The sequence below is a fragment of the Augochlora pura genome, chromosome 5 (genome assembly GCF_028453695.1).
Source record: "Augochlora pura isolate Apur16 chromosome 5, APUR_v2.2.1, whole genome shotgun sequence".
In the NCBI taxonomy this organism is placed as follows: domain Eukaryota; kingdom Metazoa; phylum Arthropoda; class Insecta; order Hymenoptera; family Halictidae; genus Augochlora; species Augochlora pura.
Genome location: NC_135776.1, coordinates 5,562,491 through 5,588,104, shown reverse-complemented (window position 1 = coordinate 5,588,104; position 25,614 = coordinate 5,562,491). Strand labels below are relative to the sequence as shown.

At 42.4% G+C, this 25,614-nt stretch overlaps 2 protein-coding genes across 2 annotated transcripts; one reads left to right on the top strand and one right to left on the bottom strand.

The window, feature by feature from the left end:
- Nucleotides 1-993: 993 nt before the first annotated feature.
- LOC144470540 (uncharacterized) lies at nucleotides 994-4,130 on the top strand. The gene is made up of 3 exons (XM_078181815.1): nucleotides 994-1,311; nucleotides 1,391-1,519; nucleotides 2,959-4,130. Exons 1-3 carry the CDS (start codon nucleotides 1,307-1,309, stop codon nucleotides 3,695-3,697), a joined length of 873 nt encoding a protein of 290 aa, XP_078037941.1. The 5' UTR covers nucleotides 994-1,306; the 3' UTR covers nucleotides 3,698-4,130.
- Nucleotides 3,854-23,798, bottom strand: Cubn (Cubilin). Its single transcript, XM_078181811.1, has 53 exons — nucleotides 23,641-23,798; nucleotides 23,415-23,544; nucleotides 23,169-23,351; nucleotides 23,040-23,084; nucleotides 22,672-22,812; nucleotides 22,509-22,612; nucleotides 22,294-22,441; nucleotides 21,884-22,126; nucleotides 21,422-21,743; nucleotides 20,739-21,058; nucleotides 19,493-19,849; nucleotides 19,019-19,172; nucleotides 18,733-18,923; nucleotides 17,932-18,451; nucleotides 17,575-17,791; nucleotides 17,116-17,442; nucleotides 16,875-17,035; nucleotides 16,412-16,741; nucleotides 15,819-16,321; nucleotides 15,185-15,577; nucleotides 14,410-14,674; nucleotides 13,886-14,143; nucleotides 13,313-13,824; nucleotides 13,040-13,235; nucleotides 12,605-12,973; nucleotides 12,322-12,512; nucleotides 12,027-12,178; nucleotides 11,767-11,949; nucleotides 11,377-11,558; nucleotides 11,036-11,254; nucleotides 10,666-10,815; nucleotides 10,508-10,583; nucleotides 10,304-10,412; nucleotides 10,074-10,230; nucleotides 9,762-9,995; nucleotides 9,459-9,532; nucleotides 9,151-9,380; nucleotides 8,739-8,939; nucleotides 8,524-8,659; nucleotides 7,983-8,310; nucleotides 7,692-7,883; nucleotides 7,300-7,456; nucleotides 6,825-7,002; nucleotides 6,478-6,711; nucleotides 6,210-6,372; nucleotides 5,760-5,974; nucleotides 5,619-5,690; nucleotides 5,484-5,548; nucleotides 5,130-5,370; nucleotides 4,903-5,065; nucleotides 4,371-4,621; nucleotides 4,164-4,280; nucleotides 3,854-4,047 (listed from the first exon to the last, which is right to left on the bottom strand). Exons 1-53 carry the CDS (start codon nucleotides 23,706-23,708, stop codon nucleotides 4,027-4,029), a joined length of 11,148 nt encoding a protein of 3,715 aa, XP_078037937.1. The 5' UTR covers nucleotides 23,709-23,798; the 3' UTR covers nucleotides 3,854-4,026.
- Between the last annotated feature and the right edge of the window lie 1,816 nt (nucleotides 23,799-25,614).

Here is a 25,614-nt window from a genome sequence, read left to right as displayed (position 1 = left end):
ACGTCGAAGACTCGCAAGTACAAAGATTAGATAGGTGCCGGCCTAATTATCTCGGCTTGTATTAAACAGCTGAGGATGGAAGCCGAGAAACGGTCGCCGACAGTGGGAACAACAAAAGAAGAAACGGGACGAGACGGAGAAACTAATCGAGGAAGATCCGATGAATGGGAAGGGACGGGCCTCCGCTATTTCCGGAACAGTGTTCCACCGCGTTTCGATTCGAGACCAGCCGAGACAACATTGTTCGCGATCTGGCACTCGAACTTCGGACTTGAAACGGAGAATTGCTACTGTCCAGTCGTATTCATAAGTATCGGACACTTGGACACTTTGCATGGTAAAAGAATAACGCGTTTGCATCGCAGTAACACAAAATAGAACTTCGGTCGAGCGAACCATCGATATCGAAGTTCTATCATCCGTTTCAATCTAACGTAAGCAAGATCGATAAGAATTTACTGTGCCCTGCTCTGTTATACGGAATGAACATGTACATTTGATTAGTCCGGGATAACCGAGGACTTGTTTCAATTAAGAGCTCCCTTAAGGTACACAGCAGCTAGATCATTGTCAGGAATTTGTTGCCGGAGAACCGCAATCTATTCGAGCATGATGCAGTATCGTAGACCAACTTCTCTGTTGCATGCTACATTTACCTGTGCTTATTATTAGGTTGAGTCATAAATAACTTACGCTATTTTTCGTTTCTCTACTTTACATATTTGGAACCCTTATCTGTTCCGCAAAACGAATGATAGATTCTACCTAGTAGAATCAGAAGTTATTTACAATGACTCGGTCTAATATAAACAGCGATTTACATGTCATATTGACTGCATTCTTCTGTAACCATAGCATAGAAAAACTGACGTCTTTTCGATTGTCCTCGAACTCTGTCGTTTCTTACAAAATTTGTGTCGATTCGATTCGAAACGAGCGAGTTTTCCCGATTTTCCGTAATACCTTTGTTTCTAAGTTTGGCGACTTCTCGGCGAAGTCGTGCCCGAAACTTTGACGGCAGCCGTTCGTCAGCGATCCCAGGGAGAAGATCAATTACACTCGATCGAACGTCTAATAATCGGCGATCGACTCGGGCGATATCTGCGCCGGTATCTTCGCGAGCCGCGGGAGCGTTGCGACAGGGAGCACGCGTGTTTATCGAGATATCAACAGAGACACGTATAAGATATAAGCGAGACCAACGGGACGGCCGTCAGTGTCGTGCTGGATCGTGGCTGTGACCATACACCGATCCGTAGACGTGTTTATCGACAGTTAGTGAACCGAGGAAACAAGAGAAGTCGAAATGCGGTGAGCCGATGTTCGATCGCTGAACGGCAGCGTTTCCTGTCAGCTGAGATTTATCGTTTAATCGTCCGAATTTCTTCAGAATCTGGTTGCTGTTCACCTTATTCCTGCTCGTCGCGGTGCTGGCCAGCGAGACGTTCGCGAAGAAACGGTCCAACGATGTAGAATCGGGCGGCAGCGAGAGGAAGAAGAGGGATGTGGCTTACTCGAAGTGAGTAGATAGTTCGCGAAAACAATCTGTTCTCGTTCGTCTCGATAGGTTTTGATAGGCTGTTGCGCAACCGTTTCCGCTATCGTCTTATCGGGATCTCTCTCTGTTGACGGACTTTGCTTCCGAAGTCGACGGGAAATCGTTAAGGAGGGCATGATTATTTCAGTGATCGCGAAAATAATGTTTCCTCGAGTTGCAGATGCATTCTGAGATGTATTCGAGTTTGTGATAAGGCCGTTCGCGGCTTAGGATATCTAGGAAAATACAAAGAAAATTGCATGAATTCAAAGGGGATAGTTCGGATGAATTTTGGAGATATGTTCTCGCGTGGCTATTTCTACGCGACTTAGCTAAAATGAAAGCTGGAAGTGTCTAATTTAAGACAGGCTAGATTAGACAAAAATTCAAAAGTTTCACTACCACGTTACACAATCTAATAAGTTTCGTTACAGAAGCTGATTGTTTTAATTATTAAGTAAATAATCTTTTAAATAGACGGATTTCGTGAGTAGAAAGAACGAGCATGTGAATCACAGAAGATAATAATACTTTGAGAAGTAACTGAGGAGGACTATTCTTGTCTAGAACTCGGCAAATGTCAACTTCTTTCGCATTCTCTTTAAGAGAAGGAATTTAAAAATATGTTCGTGAAGAAACCATTGAATATCCGAAGTTACAGCGATCGAAAAGTGTAATAGTTGAATCTGTTGGGCATTGAACTGCAGTCTTGTTTGTTAGCAAACTGTACTTGTTAAATCGGTTGTCTTGATAGCCCAAGTTTGATCAGTAGAATTCAAACTCTTTCGACACATTAGTCAACATGGTCGGTATACTAGACACGAGTCCATAGAGTTTTTTTACGATCAGTTCTTCGACAACGACGATATCATACTAACGTCTTAATACCTTTTTGTTGATATACACTCAATGTTCCTATTTACATTATCTTCGTTGTTGTGTCGATGTCCCAATCACGTGAAAGTTACAGATTAGTTTCTATTCGAAATTGTTTCGACAGATTATGTCGTGTGGTATAATTAACAGAATGAATTTTAATTTTAAATTAACATTAGTTCCGTTCATACATTTTTAATTGGAAATATGTAATTTTAGGAACGTTTGAAACGTGTGCAGTGTGAAAAATACAGATTTGCACAAATATCCGCAGCTTAGTGACCGTTCCCTTAATCTTTTTATTTTCATAACGTACCGACTATAATTTCACTTATCATTCAACGGCATAACGACTTATTGACAAGTCGCGAAAGGTCAAAAGAGCTGCGAACACGTAACATTCATTGTCCGATAATAAACCGCGTCCTAAAACTTGACGATACTTAAGATTATTTACTGTTATTTTCAGAGACTGCATTGTAATTGTTGCACGCTGTTACCACAATAATTAGCGAGAAAATACTCGATCGATTTCTTTCTTCCAGGGAATCAAAGTCTGAAGATGGCGAGAGCAAGAAGGTGGAGACGAAGAAGAGGAAGAGCAGCTCTTCCGAAGGTAAAGAAGCCGAGGTTCAATCCGGTGATAGCACGAAAGAAGGAAAACCTGGGAAAGAGGTGAAATCGAAGAACAAGAAATTGAAGGAGAAGGAGAATGCTGACCCTAAGGGAAAGAGCGGCGAAGTTGTAACAGACAAGAAGAAGAAGTCTAACAAATATGCCAAGGAGACGCAGGAGGCGCACCAGAAGCAATCCAAGAAGACCCTGAAGGAGAAGAAGTCGAAGGACAAGGTAAAAGACAAAGTGCAATCGAAGGTCGAGGAGGAGACCACCGTAGAAGACAAGAAGCCGAAGAAAGTCAATATCAAGAAGGCTGGAAAAGTGAAAGAAGACAAGAAGAAGCTCCAGGAGAAGAAGAAGAAGGAAACGACGCCGGAAGTGGAAGAGGAGCCCCTGGCAGATGAGGTAGAGGAACCCAAAGCGAAGTCCAAAACGAAGAAGGATAAGAAGAAGGCTGCTAAGAATCAAGAAGGTAAGGATAGGAAGAAGAGAGCAGTAAAACCGGAAGTAGTGGAGGCGGAAGAAGTGGAGGCGGAAGAAGTTGCAGAGGACGAAGAACCGGAAACCTTGGATGAGGAAGCCGTCGACGTAGAGTCGCAAAACTGCCAGAAAGTGGATGATGGCAATGAGGATGCGAATGGCGCGCAGGAGTGCGACCAGGCGTGATACATGATCATGTGAACACTTCAGCGTCGCGTTCGAATATCGTATTGTTCGTTTTAATGATGCGGAGTTAATATGTTTTATGGGGTTGTCAATCGTAACTCCTGTGATTTTAACGATGCAATGACACGAACAGAAAATATGTTTTTTCCACACGTGAGTTACTCAACTAGCGTTTTTCATGATTTTCAGGACGTTCGTTAATCAGAACGCATTATATCAAGTCTCATTCATTTAATAATTACCCACAAGACGAGTCATAACCATTGACTCTGACATCGTTGCACTCCTTATGTACAAATAATGAATTTACTCGATGATGTTGACAAAGTTCATAGTGTTAGAAGCGTTTGCTGGAACAAGCGATAAACGCAGTTCACAGTTAGCCCGCGGAATGTATGTATATACTTCGAAGAATAAATATTTTTGTAAATCATTATTGGTTCATGCCGTATCAATCTATCCTCACTTCTCCTTCTTGTACACCCTTGAAGTTGATCATCCAACCGGTCCCAACGTTGTTCATCGTCGATGTGTACACCACAAAGATTTGTTCTTTAGTAGAGTAAAACGGCGCTGGTGTGTCCTGAATCAGGAAGGATTTTCATTAGACTGTGACAGAAAAGATCGAGGGGTTGAAGAATTGTGATATGAAATTCTGATTAGTAAAGGTTACCCCTCCGCAATAGGTGTTGGCCAGGACACGTTCACCATCCGGCGCAGGATCGTAAAGTTTCAGGGTGTTCGCCTTGGAATCGCAGCCGGTATCATCACCAATGTCAAATACAACGAATTTCAACATGACCTTCAGGCCGCGTGGCACACTCACGTCCCAGGTGCAAACAGTGTTGTTGCGGTACTCGTTTGGATACAGGGGTGACGTGAACGACCCTGCATAATTGTAAATCCGGCCTCCGCAACCGCGACCTGCAAGTCGTCATTGTTTTCATTATCACAGGACAATCTGCAACAAGCGCCTTTCGCCCCTAACCATTAACTTAAGGAGTTATTAAGGCCTGATAATTATTATTCTCAGTCACAGCATAAAAGATACCAGCAAGAGTGCTATGAGCACATAATCTTAGATTCCCGATTAAGGATGGAAGAAGGACAAGCCTGCGATATAGATCCAATTCAAGATCACGGTATCCACTATTGCTCAATGACTAACTAAAACTAAAACTTAATTCGAGAATCTCTTCGCGCACCTGCATCCGTTGTCGTAAAAGTGATGTCATAGGTCTCGTACATGGACTTAAATTCACTCCAGGAGTGTATGCTTAGCTTGTTACCGACGCTGAAGATAGGAGCAGGCGTCTCGAGGCCGCACAACGTTGCCAAACGTTTGCCATTAAAGTTTCCTTCGAAAACCTGACCACAGAAAACAAACGATGAGTTTCAGTTCGTGTTACGGGATTTCAATTTCGATACTTGCCTCGACGGCAGTCTTCGTGCATCCTTCCATGTTGTAAAATATGAATCTGTTAAAATACAATGCGATGGTGTGGTTAGCTGGCGCAATGATGGTGTTCCAGCACTCTTCGGTTCCTTCGTGGACAATTCGACCCTGCTCCGAAGTGTAATTTCGGCTGCAGGCTGCGTTGTTGAATTCAAGCTTGAAGCCTCTATGGCCGACGGTGTCCCCTTTGAATGTCACCGTAATCTCGCTGCTGTAGCTGTAGCAATAAACGAAGAAGTATACAACAGGAGTCTTGGATAAAGTAGCTCGAGAGAAAACGCGGGCAGAGTACTTTAGCAGTCAACTTCTATAAGAATTGAGTTTAGTTACCTATAGTACTGATGAGGCAGCTCTTTGCCGCAGTACCTGACCGATGTCGATGGCAAATGGAACTCCTGGCAACAGTGAATTTTTCATTGTTTGTCATGTGTGCTATATTTTTTTTCAAAAGTAGAATTTAATTACCGAGTACTGATCCATCGAGTGTCCGCTCCAAATGAAATTCTGTCCGAAGCCTTCTTCAATGTATTTCCGGTTCTGTTGCAAAGAAGATCATTTTTAGCGGCAGATAATATTAATAATGAAATTCGCAGAACAATGATTTACCTGTTTGTCTGTAATTTCGATGTAATCGGTATCGCACCGAGCAGACTCGGCCACATCAATGTCCAAGAATTCAATCCTCATTTTCTCTGTACTAGACGGGTCTGATTTCAACAACCACCGGCACCTTGCACTCGTTCCGTAGTTGTCTGGGTACTTCGGAGAAGTTAAGACCTGCACCGTCTTGTTCACTGTCCAAACGGGAATGCCGCAGAACGCTGAAACGATTTATTTTTTTCCTTGAGTACGCGTCAAAAATTTGTACACGATTTGTACATTAATTTCTTAATGACGACGGGAATTCCTGCGGCAGGTCAGATCTTCATGGATGATTTAAGAATTGAATCAACTCGATTTGATAAGCAGTTCTTGATTGAAAAATTAGTAAAATTCTGTAAATGTGGAATATGATAAAATTCTAGGACCTATATTTCTAGGTAAAATCTCGTGTACCATCTACAGCTTCCAACGTTCCACTGACTCCGGTTCCTACGATTGTTCCGTCACTGAAAAATCGTATCCCCACAACATTCGAGGTAGTGAATATCGGCGATGGCGCCTTATCGCCACAGAACTTGCCCAGAAGTTCGGAGAAAGAATTGGCACCGTCGCGAATCTAAACAAAAAGAACATTCAACAACCATTCCTCCGAAATCTTTCTAATTATTACCAACAATCAGAAATGATTTTCGCATCCTCCAGAGAGATTGAAGATCGTTACCTCCAGAAAATCACCATTGCATGTTGTGTTGTTGGCTTTTTTAGTAGCATTCTTGAGATCCATACTGTTGATGGTGAATTTGATATTCATTCCCGGAGGTGCTTTAACAAGCCAGATGCAGTCTTCTAAGTTTTCATAAGTGGAACCCAGCTGCGTTTTAAATGGTTTTGATTCCTTCGAAGACAGATCTACGATGCCGCCGCAGCCTGCCTCGAAGCTCTTCACGAACAGGACCTGAAACGTTGTCGAATAGGCAATTTATTGAAACTGGATGATTGATTACCTATTCATTTTATTTACTGAATTGCAGTTAGCGAGACACATATGAAAACTATTATAGCGCTCACCTCGGCCATGAATCCTTCGTATTCCCGGTTCGAGTCCGCGTGGAAACGTAGGTACATAGTGTTGTTCGCTGCTCCGATTATAGGCAAGTTATCTGTTAGATTGCCGCACAACCGGGCCAGTTTCTTCTCCTCGTCCTCCACTGTGCCATCGTATATATCCAAGTTGTCGTAGAAACATCTGCGAACGATTTGAATTGTTCTAGAATGTTGCAGATTCAAATACCATCGAGCTATAATCTCCCCTTGTTCAGGCAACCTGGATTGCTTTCAAGCTTTATTGTAAAGAACAATGGAATTTGTTGCAATTTATTTTGACTAATCGATAAAAATGTACCAACATGATGATACCATCTTCATCCAGGTTTAAAAACCAATTGGTCAGAATGTAGAGAAGTCTAGATACAGAAAAGATCTTTCTGTTTCAGTTGATGCACATCTTAGCCGCCTGAGCAAAGATGCGCCGAGTTTTACTCACGATTGGCTATACTCCAGGATAAACTTTTCGAAACGTAGAAGGATACGCTTGTCAGGTGGTGCACGGATTGTCCAAGAACAGGACACTCCGTTAAAGTACTTATCGCCTCGCATGAGCGGCTCGATCCTTCCCGGTTTTGTTATTTCTCCGCCACAAGCTACGGAAACGCAGAATATTACTTGCTTGATTCGCAAACATCCATTTCTGAATCATTGCCTTGCAAGTGGACTCATTATTTCATTATTTCATAATTCAAAATTCCAGTGAGTACATGAAGCTACAATGCAATTAGAAAGTGATCAAACTGTTACATTTAATCAGGTGCAGAACATGAATTAATTTTTAATAAAATTATTTCAGAGCGTTCACGATTAAACATTTGCTTCTCATACATTTGAGGAAGTACTGGAATAGGAAGCCGGATCGTTGAATATAGGGGTCCGTTTTGAACAGGATCTCCACACTGTTTTTCGACAAAACCGGCAATGGTTTGTTGTCGCCGCAATAAGTATCGACGTCGCTATAGGAGTAATAAGAATCGTAGTACGTTATCGTTACGTTGTCGAATCGACAGTCCCTGCGACCTGGAACCAAAACAATCTATTGTTACAATTGTCTATCCCTAGTTGTTAAGAAAACGTTGAATGCAATCTTGGATGTGGATGGCGCAGACGGAGACTTACTGGGCTCGAGTTGAAACTCTGTGAATTTGACGACAATGTCTTCACCAGGTGCGACCAGAGTGTAATTGCAGAACAAGTTCGGTTTGTACATGTTCGGATAATTAGGAGACATGATGACTTGTGTCTTCTTGGTGACGTTGAAAACGCCGCCGCAATTCACGTTCCAGAGCGCCATGAAACCATCCCCTTGGATCTTGTCGTTGGAGTGGAAGGTGACTTTCATACGATTGCTGGTCGAATTGAATTGCGGGGGCGTGTTTCTGCCACATACTTTTCCTAGACTCTTCCAAGTCCTACTACCATCCGGATTTTCTATCGAGTCGAACATCTATTTGGAAATCATTGTCACTTGTTAGTACTAATTCAGATATTTATAATGAAAAGAAAGCATATCAGTTCAAAAAGTGAAGAACCTCTAACATTTCTCATTTCGAATAACAAGTGTAACTAGAATTGTTGAAAATTGTTTAACTGTGATTAATATTTGATTTTGCAGAATTATCAACAATAGAGAACTTCTTAAGCTGAACTTTCCAAGTACCTCTACATAATCATTGGTGCAGTTCGGGCTATTCTCCAAGTTGAAACGATTGGTGAAAACTAGTCCAATGTGATAGCCATTTTCCGCGACAATGTCCCATGTGCAATCCGCCTTGTTCGGATACAGGCTCGGGAAACTGTGCAATTAAAAAAATTCTTGTTGCATGAAAAGCCAAATTACCGTGTAACATTTAATTGTCTCTTGACTTCAATTACTTTGGAGAAGAGATTTGTTTCTTCTTGCCGCGCACAGATCCTCCGCAGCCATTGTTCGACGGCTCCAAAGTTAGCTTGAATTCGTTCGGCTCGCTTTTCGCGAAGAACTCGATCCATAATCGGTTACCGGTGCTTGTTATGTTCTCTGGTTTTATGTTTCCGCAGTAGGTGCCGATTAATGGCGAGAGTGGTCCACCATTTCTAAGGAAACGAAAGCAACAAGTATAAATCGAAAGCTTCGGTTCCAATTAAAACACTGAAGACAAATGATCGTAGAAAATAGTGAACAATTGATAGTTTGCAATAAAAACGGCTGTAAAGAGTTCAGTTGGAATTTGCAAACGTTATCGAAAACTTCTGCCTTAAATTGGACTTAAGCTACCGGCAGAAATACGAGACAGGTGCTGAGTACCTAACGGTGATATAAGTTTTTTCGCAAGAGCTCAGGTTCATTTTCGAGAAGCCCAGTTTTATTAGTTCTCCAGTGTCGGGATAATTAATGTTCCAGGCGCAGCTAATGGGGAAGGATATATTCTTTGGCGTTTCTATCTCGTGCGTTGGACCTTCCAAGGTACCGCCGCAAGGTTGCCATTCATATTGTGCGTCGAATTTCATTGGTTTCCCGTAAGTACCGTTTGCAATCTAGGAAATGATTAAAAATCGTAAATGAGGAATCTGTTTCAACAGAGCACGGTGATTTAATAATTCTTGACGACTTACCACCACCTCGTTGTTAAGGCTTGGGCTCCTGAGGTATTTTGGTTCGGTGACGTTTCCGCAGATCTGACCGTAGTCTGCGAAATTAAATACATTAGATATAAAAGAAAAAGGATTTTAACACTAAACCTATCGAGTGGGCCAAAACGACTGGTTTTCAAAGCTGCTGAAATTATAAACTCCTTCACACATAATGATTGAATAAAATTCTTAGGTTTGGTGTTAATAAATTCAAACTATTGTGGTTTTTATTTAGGCTGTGGAATTCAAAGATTAATCTAGTAGTTAAAACGTTCGCGAACTCACCGACAAGGCTGATAAACTGATAGTTGTTACAATATTTCCAGCTGGCTACGCCGCGCATTTCGCCTACAATACCAGTTACCCAAATAGACAGTGTCACTCCAGTGCTGCCCGCGCCTTCTGTTAGCTGTTTAGGTGCTTCTATGCTCCACGCGCAGTAGAACGATGATTCGTTGAACGGCAAAGTTCTCGGCGCTGACAGGTTACCTTTCATGTTGAACACCTTGTCGCCACAGGCTGAAATAATCATGCGATTTAGTTTGTTAGTTAGTCCTATCTTATCCTATCATAATAGAAAGATTGGGAGCAGCTTACGACTCGGATACTGGGAATGATAGTTTGCTTTGAATCCTCGGTACCCAAGAGCCGCGGTGTATCCAATGGTCATGAAATTACTGGAGCTCTTAACTTGCTGAGTATTATTCGGGATCATTGTTTTGATTCTGGATCTGAATTTGAAGTCGTTGTAGAACTGAAATTTTTGAAGAAACTTAGAATTCTCACGATTCATAGAATTTCCTACGAACAATTTGATCGATAATCACCGTCAAGAAACCAATCAACGGAGACGCGAGTGCGCTAGGTGCGTCATAGTCCTCAATGTCTACGACTATTTGCAAGCCGTGTGGTACCTTAATCTTCCAGTCGCAGTATCTGCGACAGTAACATTTTTATTATAAAAAATGTATTCTTGAGAAGAAGACGAAACTAAGTCAGTTGAAATTTGACTTATAGATTATGCCACTCACCTATGACGTGTGGCAATGTTCGGATATCCTTTCGACTTTAGGGTGCCGGACGATGCGGTCAGCCAACCTCCGCAAACTATGACAAATATATCGTATATTTTTCTATGAACAACGATCGTGAAAACGATGGATAAGGTAATGCTCATCGATTAGCATACTTTCTGTATTGGACGTAAATCTCAGCTTGAACCCTCTGTAATTATGGTACTCGAAATTGTCGGTCCTAAACTGAATCACAGCCTCGTTCATTGATGTTTCAAAGATACTGGACTCGTTGACGCCACAGATAGTTGTTAGTTTGTTGATGCCTGGACGAGAAAGAACGTCATTTTATCATATGAACTTTCTTAAATGTATTTTGTTCTGTTCCTATCATCTACCACGAATAAGAGAAATAAACTACATTGACTCAATAATTAGCTTCGAGTTATTTTCTACAGAAATCATACGGCAACTAATGAAACTAAAAGGCAAATTGAATAAATTTGTCTTGAATAAATTAGACCGATTTCAAGGTGATTTGCATACTCGTTTCGTTCTCCGGATTCCTTTCGCTGATGGTTACATGATCGGTAAGCTCGCATTGATAGGCGGATGGCAAATCTAAATCGGCGAACTGTAACTTCAGAGTGTGATCGACCGGCGCTACTATCACCCAGGTGCACGTCAGGTTCTGCTTGTAGTAGAATGGGTAATTAGGCGACGATACAACGCCAGTAGTACCTCGAATAGTGCCTCCGCATCCCTCTGTGAACGAGAGTAGATCGCTTGAGATCAGTTATACTTATTTTTCTTCCAACTGATCGAGTTTTAGATATTTCGAAAACATTTTTTATTAAAACGATTAGAAAAGTCGAATGAAAACACACCTCCGATAGAGAGTTTTGCTTTGAAGCCATTCCTTGGCTCATGTAGCTCCGAGTAAAAGTGTATGAACACCATGTTCCCAGTAGTTAACATAGTGCTAGGCGCAATGTCATTGCAAAATCGTCCCAGAGTCTTTGAATTTTGAGTTCCACCGTCTCTTACCTCCACGTATTCCCTTTCGCAACTGAAAGCAATTGTCATTATTGCGATCTCCTTATTTTCAATTAGAATTTTCATTTTCCTTATTACTAGCTTAATTCCCCATTGAAAATAAAGTTATTTTCGAACGGGATTAGACGAGGGACAAATAATACTGCGAATGACAGAATTTGGACAACTAAGATTTAGATTCATGGGGAAGTTCACGATTAATTAATCAGTGACAAACTGACTTGGGAGTGTTACTCAAGTCGAATCTATCGACAAAGTGAACGGATATTCGTTCTCTGCTTGGCGCCATAATTGTCCACGTGCACTCTGAGTATGGTGGTGGAATATTAGGGTAGTTCGGCGTCGAGATATTCAATGATCTGCCTTTAAGTATATACTCGCCACCACAATTCATGCCGAGTTCCCTGGAATATAGTGAATAAGTTGATAAGTTGCGTGCAACAAATTATGTCAAGCGAATGGAGAATTCATGGTTTCTCACCTGTACAATATCTTTAGACGTGCTTTCCGTCGAACGCTGGCATATTTCACGTAAATGCGATTTCCGGAGCTCGTCAGACTTGGAGGCAGTACGTTGCCGCAATAGTTACCATCGCCCAGCAAATTGGATGATGTCTTATCGCCATTTTTCAACTACAAAGGACGTTCAATGAATTATTTGTCTTATTATATGATCCCTCAATCATTGAAGACATTAAAAATTTTAGCTACTTAGTTTACTCGAGAAATTCTCGTTCATAATGAGACATTTATCTATTATCAATATCCTGTCTTACCAGCATGTAATTCTGCGCGCAATCCAAGTTCTGATCCGTCGACACCTCAATGAAATCTAGGATTATAGTTCGCCCAGGCTTCACCTGAATATCCCATTCGCACGAAATCTGCCAGCTACGAATTGTCCTGCCCGACGATTTGGAGTCTATAGTGATCTCTCCATTCGGACCGGCCAATTTGCCTCCGCACTCTGCAATTAACATTTGTCGTTCTTATATCTGACAGATAGATTAGAGGAGACATCAGGGCGCAAAGGGTTAGGAATTTCGAGAATAAATTTACCACGACGGGCGGTCGCGTAGAATCCTGTCTTGTTGATATATCCGTCCGACTCGAATATCACGGTCATCACGTTGTCGCTCACTTGGAGTTGAGTGTGCGAGGAATTCGCTAGACACATCTTCTCCAACAGTTCGGCCTCCTCCGGCGTATTCAGCGCATCGCCGTCGTAAACCGACAACGAGTCCGCGAAACAGTTCTCGGATTCCTCTATATCCAAGTTGAGCAGTCTCAGGACTATGTGCGAGCCTGGCGGGCAGGTTATCAGCCAGATGCATTCTAAGTTTTCCGCGTATCCATTTGGCCAGCCAGGAGAACGAATATCGATGCCGTCGTTGCTATCCAAGGAGATCAGATTGGTGCAGTTGTCCACTGCAATTCCACGTGTTAAATGTAATACGTTCCAACGTTATTATACAAGAATCATTTGCAACTTACGTTTCGTTTCGGTATCCCCGATGGCATCGCTCGTTGGCACTTGGACCCAGAAGATGTCGAATCGGCTACCTGATCGGATGAACTCTACTAGCGATTCTATGTAGACGACGTTGGTGGATGACGTCACAGGGCCAGTGCTGTCCATGTTGCAGCTTTCTAATAAAACCGCTGCCTCGTTGTTGTAGCCATCGTAGATCTAGCCGCGTTAAAAGAAACAGTTTGATTAGAAATTCCAAGACAGGTTTGCAGGAACATTTGCGGTAGGCTATTTACTCGGAGATACGAGTAGCAACCGTGGCCGAAGGTCTCGATGAATATGTCCTTGAGCTCGATCTTGATCAGTTGCTGATACTCGACGGTGATTCGCCATGAAAGTCGTTCGCCGATTTTGATGGCCATAGGGTACAGAGGCGAGGTGATTCGACCGGTGGGTCCGCTGAGCTCATTTCCACCCTCGATGGTATAATCAACCACGAACCCCTTGGCCACCCCGTCGCCGTCGCTTCTAAACTTCATCCAGATCGAAGCTGACGTTTCGATAGACTCTGCGGTGTTCCCGCAGAACACGCCTAGCAACTTTCCGATTCCGTTGTCCTCGCGAACCTCAAGATAGTCAAGATCGCAGTTTTCGCCTGGCTGCAGATCGAATTCGCTGAAGGTCAGCTTCAGTCTGTTGCCAGGTGAATTTCGCAGGAACCAAACACATTCCGAATTTAGAGGGTAGCTGTTAGGGTACAACGGCGAGGCGATCTTCCCTGAGTAGGAGCTGTAGTTGCCTCCGCAAGCTGAAAAATTGGACTTGATCGAGTTATAGGGAACCACGGTAATTACACGATGTTTCTTCACCTGTATTTAGCGTCGAATAAATTAATGAAAAGTGTTCCTGCGTATAGTATGCTACGTATTGGTGTATCGTGAGCGCATTTCCTCTACTCGTTACGGGCAGAGGCACGATATTGTTGCACCACTGGCCCAAGGAGGGTCCATCTACGTCCAGACCATCGTGAACCTCGACAAACGACTCTGAACAGCTCGTATCAATAAGTTCTGGAAGCGTCTCCATGCTCGTGGCCAATTGTCCAAATGTCAGGGTAACGTGATCCTCTACAATAGTAACAAATCAAGAAACCAACTGACATTTAATATATTCACAGGACGAATATAAAAGTGGTAGCGCAACGGTTGATTCCGCATGAGAAGAACACCGTACTGTCTCATACTTTTGTCTGCAGAATTAATTCGATTATACTAACTTTCTACTGTGGGAACTTTAACAAAAATTTACTGTTTGCTCTTAAATTATTTTCGTAAGGCCATACATGAATCTTGCTGACATTAGTGTTGGTGGCATTATGTTTTCTGGAACGTACCTGGATCTTCTGCGATCAATGTCCACGTACAGTTCAGAAAACTGCCGGAATGAGTCCAAGTTGGCGATAGGTATCCTTGATCCTTCACTATCAGCCGAGCGCCGCAAGCTGAAGAGTACATCGCTTTGAATCCTTTCGCCGAGACGAAGCTGTCTGTTTTCATTACGACCAACATTTCATTTGCAGTTGCGATGAAGGGCTTTGGAAGCTCGTTTTGACAGAGAGTCGCCATTAACGGCGAATCCTTTGTTGGACCGTTGTATATCTGTCAACATCACGGTTTCGTATCACCGGACTGCGGAACTTTATGCAAATGCACGCTTTCAAACGGAGATTTCATTTACGTTACCGGCGATTGACACTGCGGGATCGCGAACGAAATGAAACTAAACGTTGCACCCTTTCACTTCTCTCGCGACAGGTAAATTGAAAAATCCGGATTTAATCACTCAGATTTTACAGAATTTATGATCAATGTTTTCAACCCCTCGGACTTTCTACGATTCGTAATTAATATTGTCATCATTCTAGATTCATTACAAGTGACGAACAAATATTTCTAAGTCCCTAAATTTTCAAATTTTAAAAGTCGACAATTTAGGTTTCCTAAGATTTAAAAGTATTTTTTACTCTCTCGATTTTCTAAAGTATTTCTGTTTCCCTAAGTCTTCCGGTGATTAGGATAAGTATCCTTTCCCTTTAGACTGTTTAGGGACTTCAGGATTAATATCTTCATAGTCCTATATGTCCCCGTCGACGGCGATCGTTCTCTCACCTTGACATAATCGTCAGAGCAGTTCTTAGAGTTTTCCAGATCGAAGTCCAAGAAGGTGAGATTGACTAGATAGTTCGGCTGCACCTGCAGTAACCATTGGCAGTTCTGATGTTCCGGATAATTCTTCGGATAGTTGGTGGAATGTATGATACCGGTGTCGGCGGTAAAGTTACCACCGCATTGAATAGGCACGCTTTTGTAACTGGCGTTGAAACCGCGCGAAGCGTACGACACGTCCGAATGGAATTTCAGATACATCTTGTTTCCAAAGCTGGTGTACACCAGCGGGTTATCGGAGTAGCAGATCTCGATTAACATCGGCGCATTTGTATCGCCGCCGTTAAATACTTGCAGCTTGTCGAAGTAGCAACCCTTCTGCTTTTCTATGTTGATCTAGAAACAATGACTTTCATCAGCATTGAGCCAGAAACCCTGCCTAGCCTAATAGAAATTCACCCATTTGATACTGCGAATCCTCTAGATTTCTTACAAATTAATGACTTAAATTTTCCAGATTACAATTAATAATCAATATTTCGTTATAACAACGAACATACAGATTAAAGTATCATTTAATGTTTAGGCCATCTCCTACAAGATTGTTACCGAATGAGCGAATAGAATGAACACTCACATCATGGATAGTGAGCTCTATGCTGGTCATGTAATCGACCTCAATCAGCCAATCGCAGTCGACACTTGTCGGATAGCTGAGCGGGTAATTCGGCGATGTGAACGAATCGAACGGCCTCGTCAGATGTCCTCCACATCCGTCTATCAACCACTCCAATCGGAAGTTGACGGGGGTGGGCACTGCTGCGATATAATGGATGAGCACTTGATTCTGCGTCGAAGAAATCGTGTGACGAGGAACGGAGTGCGTGCTGCAGAGCTTTGCAATCTTCGTGAGCGGCGTGTCCGCTGAGCTGTCCATGCGCTCTCTGATTTCCAGATAGTTCTGACAAGTTGGCTCCTGTTCCGGCTGTCCTTCCAACTCGAAATGCGAGAAAGTCACATTGACCTTGTTGCCAAGAGGCGCATCGATCACCCAGGTGCAATTTAGTATATCTTGATACTTGTCCGGGAAATTAGGCGACTCGATCACGCCGTTGAAACCGTGCAATGTATTTTGACAAACTATGAACAAGCCGAGACATTTGTCGAATAAAATGTGGAATAATTTAGAGTAAAGTAGAATGGAGTATATGGTACATGTAGACAACTCACGTGTTTCATATTTGAGATGAAAACCGCGACCGAAATTGCTGTAGTCGGTGCGGAAACGTATGTTCAGCATGTTCGACTTAGCTTGTATGACCTTCGGGTGCGAGCTACTGCAGTACCTCTGCCTGTCATTTGGATCGATGTCTTCATAAAGCTCGATGAAATCGAATATGCACTTCTCCTGAGGCTCTAAGTCGAGATCGATTATCAGGAGCCGCACCAAGCTGCCCGGAGCCACGGAGATCTTCCAGTAGCAGTTCGAATGGGAGTATGGTTGCGGGTAATTCGGGGAGATTATGTCGCCGGTGGCGGCGTTCATGGTACCACCGCAACCTAGGACGTACAAAGAGAAGCATCGTCAATGTTACAATCTTTACTATTCGAATAATCATGTTCTTCTTCTCTGATATTGGAACTTATTTATGACTTAACCTAATAGATTTGTAATTCAGCAGTAGTTAATTACCAGACGTAGTGCTATCCCATTCGATGACGAACCCATTAAACTGTCTCGAAGAATCGGAGACGAACTTCAAATACAATTGATTGCTCTGACTTATGATCTGACTTGGGATGTCTGTTCCGCAGTATTTGCCAATCAGGGGTGAATTTTCGTAGCCGCCATTTCTATAATCGTAGACTGACATTAGCCGAAATTAATTAACCACTCGATCAAGAAACGTGGACGTCTCGACTAAATGTTGCACCTGATCTCTAGATAATCGTAGATACAGGAGCGGTGAAACTCAACATCGAACGACTGAACGTTCAAGATCACTTTGTGCTTGTTCGCTGCTTCCAATAGCCACACACATTCCCTTCTGCTTGGATAGCGGTTGGGGTGATTCGGTGATTTGATCACGCCGTTCGACCTCATGAAATGACCGCCGCAGACCTTCGAGGCGTCCATGAAGTGGTACGACGCGACGAATTCGTCGGAACTTTGCGATAGGAACAAGCCTTCTGTGTTCATGATAATGGTCATTACGTTACCTTCAGTCACCAGTGTCGGCGGTTTCTTCGTTCCGCAGAAGCTGAAGAAGGAAGCTGTTGTTAGTTACTTCTATTGAGCGACAAGGTCAATATAATCATCCTTGCCATGCAATAATTTTTCGAGAATTTAGCACTGAATAATCATTTTAAGAATTCAGAGAGTCCATACGTACATGCCCAGCATGTTCATGTCGGAGGTCAAATAGTTCTCGAAAACCTTCACGTAAGCATCTCTGCATTGGAAGGTTTTCTCGATTTGGAACGACAAGAAGCTAAGCTGCACCACGTGGCCTGGCGGTGCTTGTATAGTCCAGGTGCACTTCTCGCCAGCACCTTCTCGCGGTGGGGAGTTTATTATCCCTGTCGGTTCCTTGAGAAGTCCACCACACGCTATCAAATAAACATTAATTTATCAATTGACTGGACAATAAAAGCACAAGACCTACTTTTCAGACCAAGGTCTTTGCATTTTATATGGCTTACTGTATCATATGCAAGTGAAATTGAATCTTATCCTAAACAATGCGTACCGCTGTCAATGGCCGTGTAGTTCGCAAAGAAGCCATGCTCCTGTATGCTATCGTCGCTGACGAACTTCAGCAGCATGTAATTGTGAGTAGAGTAAAAGGGATCAAAGGGTCTGTGTCCATCATCGCCGCAGAGGGTGGCGAGCTTGGTGCTATTCTCATTGTCCCCGTCGAAGATCTCTAGATAATCGAAGTAACAGTCCCCCGGGTCCGGGCCTTCGATGTCCAAGTCCTGCACAGTAAGCTCGATCCTCTTGTTAAGTGGCAGCGCGATTTCGTAGATGCAGACTTTAGAGCTATGATAAATTTCCGGGTACATTGGCGAATGCAAGGAGCCAGACTCCTCAGTGAATACACCGCCGCAGATGACTGAGTACGAGAGGGTGAAACCCTCGCCTTGCACCGTGAAGTCGGATCTGAAGACCAGCAGCAGCTCGTTCGAGGTTGACTTTAGGGACGGCGGTAGCGTCGTGCCGCAGTACCTACCCATCAGTGGCGATTCGTTGGTTGGACCGTCGTAGATCTGCAAAAATTTAGAAATTACTAAAAGATTTGTTAACTTCGAGGGATCAAATTAAAGCTGAACTAATACGCTCTACAGTGGTTTCAACTTGATTCTTAACACTGAAACTATCAAACCGGTCAAAATTTTCTCAGTTTTTAATTTAAAATAATTGAAATTGGGGAAAATCTTTCGTAAAAACAGTTTTAAAAAAGTTTGAATAAACTCGATCCTGTCATTTTTACAAAGAAACACTCGTTAGTATTAAATATAGATTGTCAAGATAAGGATATATAGAGAACCTCGATAAAATCAAATCTGCAATTATTCGAATTCTCCAAATCAAACTTCGACCAGGTGATTTGCACACGTTCGCCAGCCGGCATCTGTATCCTCCAATCGCACTCCATATTCTCATGGTAAGAGGACAGGTACGTAGGAAGGGTGATGGAGCCGACGTGATTGGTGTACACTCCGTTGCAGCCAGGTATTCCTGAAAGAATAATTTTTCATTTGATTTCCAGATAAAGGATGTCGGGCGCGCGATTTTCATTCATAGCGCTCGTCGAATCGGCAGAAGATTGTTACCCTCGATGGTGGAATAGTGAATCTGGAATCCAGAATCCTGGCCGGCGCTGTCAGAATGGAAATGGAGCACGGCTTCTGATCCTGGCACGATGAGAGGGGGTGGGCGCGTGTGGTTGCAGTAGAGACCCACCCTATCGCGGCTTTCGCTACTTATCTATGCAAAGTTGAAAAAAATAGGACATCGTTTCTTCTTAGACCGTAGTTTGACCCTTGCCTTCTGAATTATGTCACATTAATTTTATACATTTAAAAAAAAGTTGAGTAGGCGAAATTTCAAACGGCAAAAATATGCAAAGTTTTATTGAACTGTTAGTTCGGTGAAAATAGCAAATCAATTTTTTTGATCTGGTTCGCACAGAACGCACCTTCGCTAATTTAATGACTATCTATATCTCGCATAAAACAGGTTGATGCTCTAACTTAGATACTGCTTTCAAGAGGCAGGGGATTGAAGCTTAGATGAGATCTACGAACCTCGAGGTAGTCGTTCTCGCAGGTAGGATGTTCTTCGATCATGAGCTGACCGAAATGAAGCTGTATCCTCTTCGAAGGTTGGACAACGATATGCCAAAAGCAGTCTCTGTTAGGCGGGTATCTACCAGGCGAACCCGGCGAAGTGATCGTTCCGTAATCATCTGTTAGAGATCCGCCGCAAATGGGTGGGATGCTATCCCAACGGAACGCGAACCCGTCATGGGAGATACTGTTGTCCGAATAGAACCAGAAGTACAAGGAATTGTGGGACGATATAATGTTCCCGGTCCCATTAGGCAATGTGTTGCCGCAGAATCGGCCGATCATTTGGCTGCCAGCGTTCCTACCGTCGTGGATCTGAAACGTTGCCAATTATTCAATATCTTCGAATCTGTTCTGCAAAATATCTTAAGTCTGGAATTAACTGGAAATTTCTTTCTAAAGACGTCTATATTCTACCTGTTGACTAATATAGATCACAGGAACTTTGCACGATTTTTACGCGGGTCTAAACATTTCTGTTTCATACGTTTGGAACGAGTTAGTTCGGTTTTTCAGAATTTTTGTAGTATCGGACTTGTTAAAGCTACAGTGAGGAGGTAGAAATAACTGTTAAACTGTTTTATCTTGTCCTACCTGACGTACATTGTGGACACAAGTTTTAAAAATCTAGCGGCTGGTGTATTAACATCGACTGCGCCGAGCAACATGTGTGTGTGTGTATGTGTGTTAAAAGTGTATTAACGACACTGCGTACTTTACGAGTTAGAACATGGTAATAACGTGGTTGCAGCTACTAAAAATTCGTGTGGTATTTTCGAGGGGGGTGTTTTTTATGAGAGCTCGTAAACGCTGGTCGAAAAAATCCGATACAGAGAAATAGACCAGTTTGGAAGAGAGCTACATAATGCGTCACGATGAAGAATTAGCAATTTTACGTAAAGAGACATTCAAGTTCTACTTTATGCTAAATACGTACAATGTGATAAATAATGTGTGAATTCTAACGGATTATTTTCCCATCTTATTTACGATATAAAATCACTTCCTCAATAGTATAATTTATAAAAGTCTTGAGATTGCCACGAAACTATTCAATTCCTAGCTCTTAATCTAACCAGAAAACTGTTCCACCGCAAACAACGAGAAAACAATATTCGTCCGAAGATCTTGCGACTTGCAGTTGTGTAAAGATCCGTTATATAAGAGGTTAAATATTCGAGGACTGTGTCCTTCGTCCCCGTACCTGCAGGAAATCGTATTTGCAGTCAGTGGATTTCTCGATATTGAACTTGGTGAAGGTGACGTTCAGGACGAGCAAACTATTAGTAGTGAGAAGCCACGCACAGCTCAGGCCGTTCTGATAAACGTTTCCATCTCTGGGGAACACGAGCTGTCCGACAAGATCTCGGGTCACACCGCCGCAAGTCTGTCGCGGGTTCTCGCATCTGCTGCCGGTGTACGATGCAGAACAGTTGCAAACCGCGGCTCCGTCCACGAGTCTACAGGTACCAGAGTTTTTGCAAGGATTAGGTTTGCAGGGATCCTTTACGTTGCAGTTTTTCCCTGGAATATTAACGGAAGAACATGAGTATCAACTCGTTGGCTTAAAATGGATAACAGTGACAGTATGGGCAAGAGGAAGATCCTGTTTCAGTGGTTCGTAATGTAGAACGTTTAGCACGTTATATGTTACTGGACGTAAATAATTCTCCATTAATTTTATGCGTTTATGTCGAAAGCGAGTAGTTGCAATTTAAATGAACACATAGTGCAATATTAGTTCTAATTATTTAACACAAGAGGAAGCAATATTTCGGAGTTTTGCTTCAAGCCCTAATTTGTTCTTGAATAATCGTCCTTCCATGTCATGGTTATAGTTTGTTTCAGAGTGATAGATAGACTTTTAAAACTCTTCGTAGCTCTCACCAATGTATCCGGCGTCACACAAGCAATCGTAGTTGTCCCCATCCTTGGGATGGCAACTCCCATGAACGCAAGGATTATTGAAGCAGGCGCCATAGCCAGTGATGTGTGTTGCTATCTGATGGCAACCATTTGGGCCAATACCATCGCCCGTGAAACCAACTGGACATCGGCATAGCACGTAAGCGCTAGTAAGTGCTGCGTTCTCGATGCACGTCGCCAAGGGGTGGCAACCTCCGTTGTTCAGTTTGCAGCCGCCCACATATACACAGGTGACACCGTCGCCGTTGTAACCGGTGGGGCATGGTCCACACATCCTCGAACCCTGATACAAGATTACACAAGCTAGTAAATTCGAAGGAAATTGTTCTAGGACCCATCGACAACTCGATCAAGACAGTTCGACTGTGTTTCATTAAAATTGAGGATGTATGCTTTTATTTGATGTTTCTTTGGGACAATTACCTGCGTGTTTATGCACTCTACCCGGGGCGCTGTGCTGCAGCCTCCGTTGTTTACCAGACACTCGTCAATGTCGGTGCAGTAGTAGCCATTTCCGGTGTAACCACGAGGACATGCGTCGCAGAAGAATGTACCAGGAGCGTTTTGACAATTTACCCAAGGGTTCACAGAACATGGCCGATGGTTACCCGCGCATTCGTCAACGTCCTTGGTGCAGGCGGGACTGGTGGTTTCGGCCTGCCAACCCTGGACGAGAAGACATTATCAATTAACAAAGATTTAAAATTAAATTTTCGACATGAAAAATTGGATCGCTCGATCGATAATTGTTGAAAATCTTATAGGATTTGTATCAATCGTTAAACCATGTATAACATTTTTAAAAGAATATATTGAGTGCCAACAATACCTACCTGATCGCAAATGCAAGTGTAGCCATCCCTAGAGCCTGGTTTGCTGACGCAAACGCCATGTCCACACAATGCCTCAGAGTTCTGCGTGTTGCAGACTGAGGTCTTCGTCGTGCAATGAACACCGTGCCATCCCGAAGCACATTCGCACCTACCGAAACGAAGCAAAGTTATCGAAAAGACATATAATGGATACGTAATTATGGAGTATGTTATACCTGTATGATCCCGGATAATTAAAGCACGTAGCGCCATTCTGACAGCCTAGATCAGTTCCTTGCAGCCGCACACACTCATTCACGTCGGTCAGACAATTGCGTCCCTATAATAAGTTTTACAATCAATGCTTACCTTTCAACTGTTTGATATAACGTCACTTACCTCCCAATTAGGTGGGCAATTACACTGATATCCCTCATAGAGGTCCTGGCAACTGCCTCCGTTTTGACAAGGTGAGCTATCACACTCGTTTGTTACTAGTTTTACTTCTATCGACCTCACATAGTTCTCCAGACGTCGCACCTAATAGAATATTCATAAATATATAATAAATTAGTTGCGAAACTGTATTGATCATCGGATCAAGGTTTTCCAGAACTTCGTTATCAATCTGAATTGTTTCAGCAAATATTTGTCTCAGCCAGCGTTAATATCCTTTTACAAATAAAAATAATTCTGTAAAGTTATTGACGCAGGCTAGAATCAGCTCCACCCCGTTCATGGGTGAAAGTTGAGTTTATAATACCCACCCGGTTGGTGAGAAGACGAACTTTCGTGTAGACACCGGCGACGGACTGAAAATGACAAATTATTTTGCTAATTACTGCGAACTTCCATCTTCATTAAATATTCATTCGATTATCGTTTGCATCCTGTACCTGATTACGTAATAGACTCGGTGAGAATGTGTCGTTCGACTTCGCAAAGCCATTTAACATAGCCATCCTTCGTTCGAGCCCATCAGGCCCTTCGACAATATGCGTCAGTCGCTGCAGATCGGCTTCTAGATCCGCCAGGTAACCCGTTCGTAATCTTTCGATCAGATGTGTCGCGTTTTGCGCCTGGAATAAATTCGTTTATGATGATTCGAGCCTCGAAGGTGCGACGTTCAAGGGATCCGTTACCGCGGAAGCGACGTGCAGCAAATTAATTTCGTTGACGTTGACGTAGCCGGCTCCCAGGATCTTCAGGCTGATGTTCCTGTCCCTCGCGGCGGAAATGAACAGGTTTCCGTCCCGCGACTCCAACACCGGCCTGGATAGAAAGATATTAAAGTTAGGGGGACATTAAAAGGCAGAAGTTCTGAGGGAGAAGAGTCGACGACATTGACGGAAATTGTGGTCCTCATACCTCTCGTCCATCCATGCTGCACTGAAGCCCAGGTAAGTTAGCAGCAACCATCGCGACCACGTAGCCATCGTAGCCAGCAAACCGCTGAGTTTCGATCGAGTTTTATTGTGGCATCTCCTGCCGGATGCCGACGACGACCGTTCACCGTCTACCGTTCGCCGTGTACTGCATCGAATGATCAGAAACACAGCGTATCGCTGTTCAAAAGTGGGCGTATTTAGGGGACTTATCGAAGTCCACCCAATATCGGTTACACCCGGTACGTTCCACGTAGTTTCCTGACAATAATTAACAATTCCGTGAAATTCAGTCTCCTATTCTCATGTTCCAGGAATTTTCTTTTTGCAGAGGAATTTTTCTCTTTGTCGCGAATTATCCACTTTCATTTGCTAATAATCAAATTGTGGATGTGTTTTTCTTCGTGTGTGATGCATATTTCAGCAGATTTAAGAGTCCGGTAATATTTGCACGACGTCTTCAAACATATTTACTCTTGTATCTATAAATTTTTCTAGTTCCCTTGGTACTCAAAGTCGCGTGAAGATTATTGTGACCCTGAGGACATTTTCTTGCTCAATAAAATGTATTTGTCTCGAAATCTAATCATGTTTCCCTGTTTAATTAATAGAAATATAGTTTGAACTTCAATTGCGGTAACATTGAATTAATGTTGAATTATTATTATAACAATATTACAGGCGATTAATCTTATATCTATGTACCTTAACGTTAAACTAGCTTACCAATAGCTGCAGGGACTTAGGATAGGTCCCGTGCTACCTACACTGTTTATTCAAGCGATGTTTCGTTTGAAGAGGTATGTTTCATCTAATCTGTTTTCTTATTTCAAGTGTGCGTCTAGTCATTTATTCGTTTCTCGCTTTTCTGTAAACAGCACTACTAGTTAAGTAAACCATTTAAATAGCATTTCTACTCTGCTTGGCAGAGTAAATAGCAACAACACTTACATTAATTTTACGTTGGAATGGCTCATCAAAATCAATTTGAATCCTCGATTCATAGATGGCGCGAAAAATACTTTCTATAACTGTCGAATTTTACGCATCTTACTACACAAAATAGTTCTCTGCGCAGAAGCAGGAAAAGAGTCTTGAACGACGCTTGCATCCGTGGAAAGTCGGCAAAAATTAACTTTGTTCATTGGCAGTTTTTATTAAATTTGATTTTGACTTAGTCATTGTAATATCTCACTTACATCGAGTGCCAAAACTAGAGAGAAACAACGTATATTTAATAGGTAAGATACTCGCGTTTATTATATATTACGCTCATAAACATGGTATTCGATTGGCATTTGATCAAAGCTATTTCTTGATTCAATTAAGCACACCCACGAGCTAATATATCTCTATAATGACTACTATCATATATTTTAAATAAATTGTATGATATTTACGAAAATCATGTCAATTTTGGTTAACATTTCCAACTTTCCTAACGTTTGTCAACAGTACCATACAAGCGCCCTCACATTCCGCTGAGAAGAACTAACAATTGCAGATTGGCCAATTACAATCGCCGATTTCCGCCATGTTTGAAACACGTCAATGTTTCGCTTCATGAAGAATACTTCGCATCGATGGTAATTATCAATATCTCAAGTTCAACTAACTATTAAATAATGATTGCCAATCTGTAAGAAATAGTTAATCATCAATTTCCACAGAGTGCTACCAAATTTTTTCGTAATGAAACATTATAACTTTGTCTTTTTAGGGTTGATAGGGATTCTTGTTTTTGTAACGGAACTGTCTACGATAACCTATTTTCAGCTGACAATTTGATAAATAGAGTCCCATTCGTGTCAAGACTATCGATGAGGTATCATCTATAAGAAACAATCATCGGTAAGATGGTAAGAATTATTTGTCGTGTTATAGTTGTTGATATAGTTCTGTATAATTAAAGGATGTTCTGTCTAGCTGGAAATCGAAGGTAATTGGTTGGAAGTGG

Excerpts from the sequence above, each read along its gene's own strand:
- LOC144470540 (XM_078181815.1), top strand. Across the intron at positions 1,520-2,958 it reads AGGGATGTGGCTTACTCGAA|GGAATCAAAGTCTGAAGATG; the intron begins GTGAGTAGATAG and ends TCTTTCTTCCAG.
- Cubn (XM_078181811.1), bottom strand. The coding sequence starts at position 23,708 with ATGGCTACGTGGTCGCGATGGTTGCTGCTAACTTACCTGGGCTTCAGT. Across the intron at positions 8,660-8,738 it reads AAACAAATCTCTTCTCCAAA|TTTCCCGAGCCTGTATCCGA; the intron begins GTAATTGAAGTC and ends TTAATTGCACAG. Across the intron at positions 5,691-5,759 it reads TCGAAATTACAGACAAACAG|AACCGGAAATACATTGAAGA; the intron begins GTAAATCATTGT and ends TCTTTGCAACAG.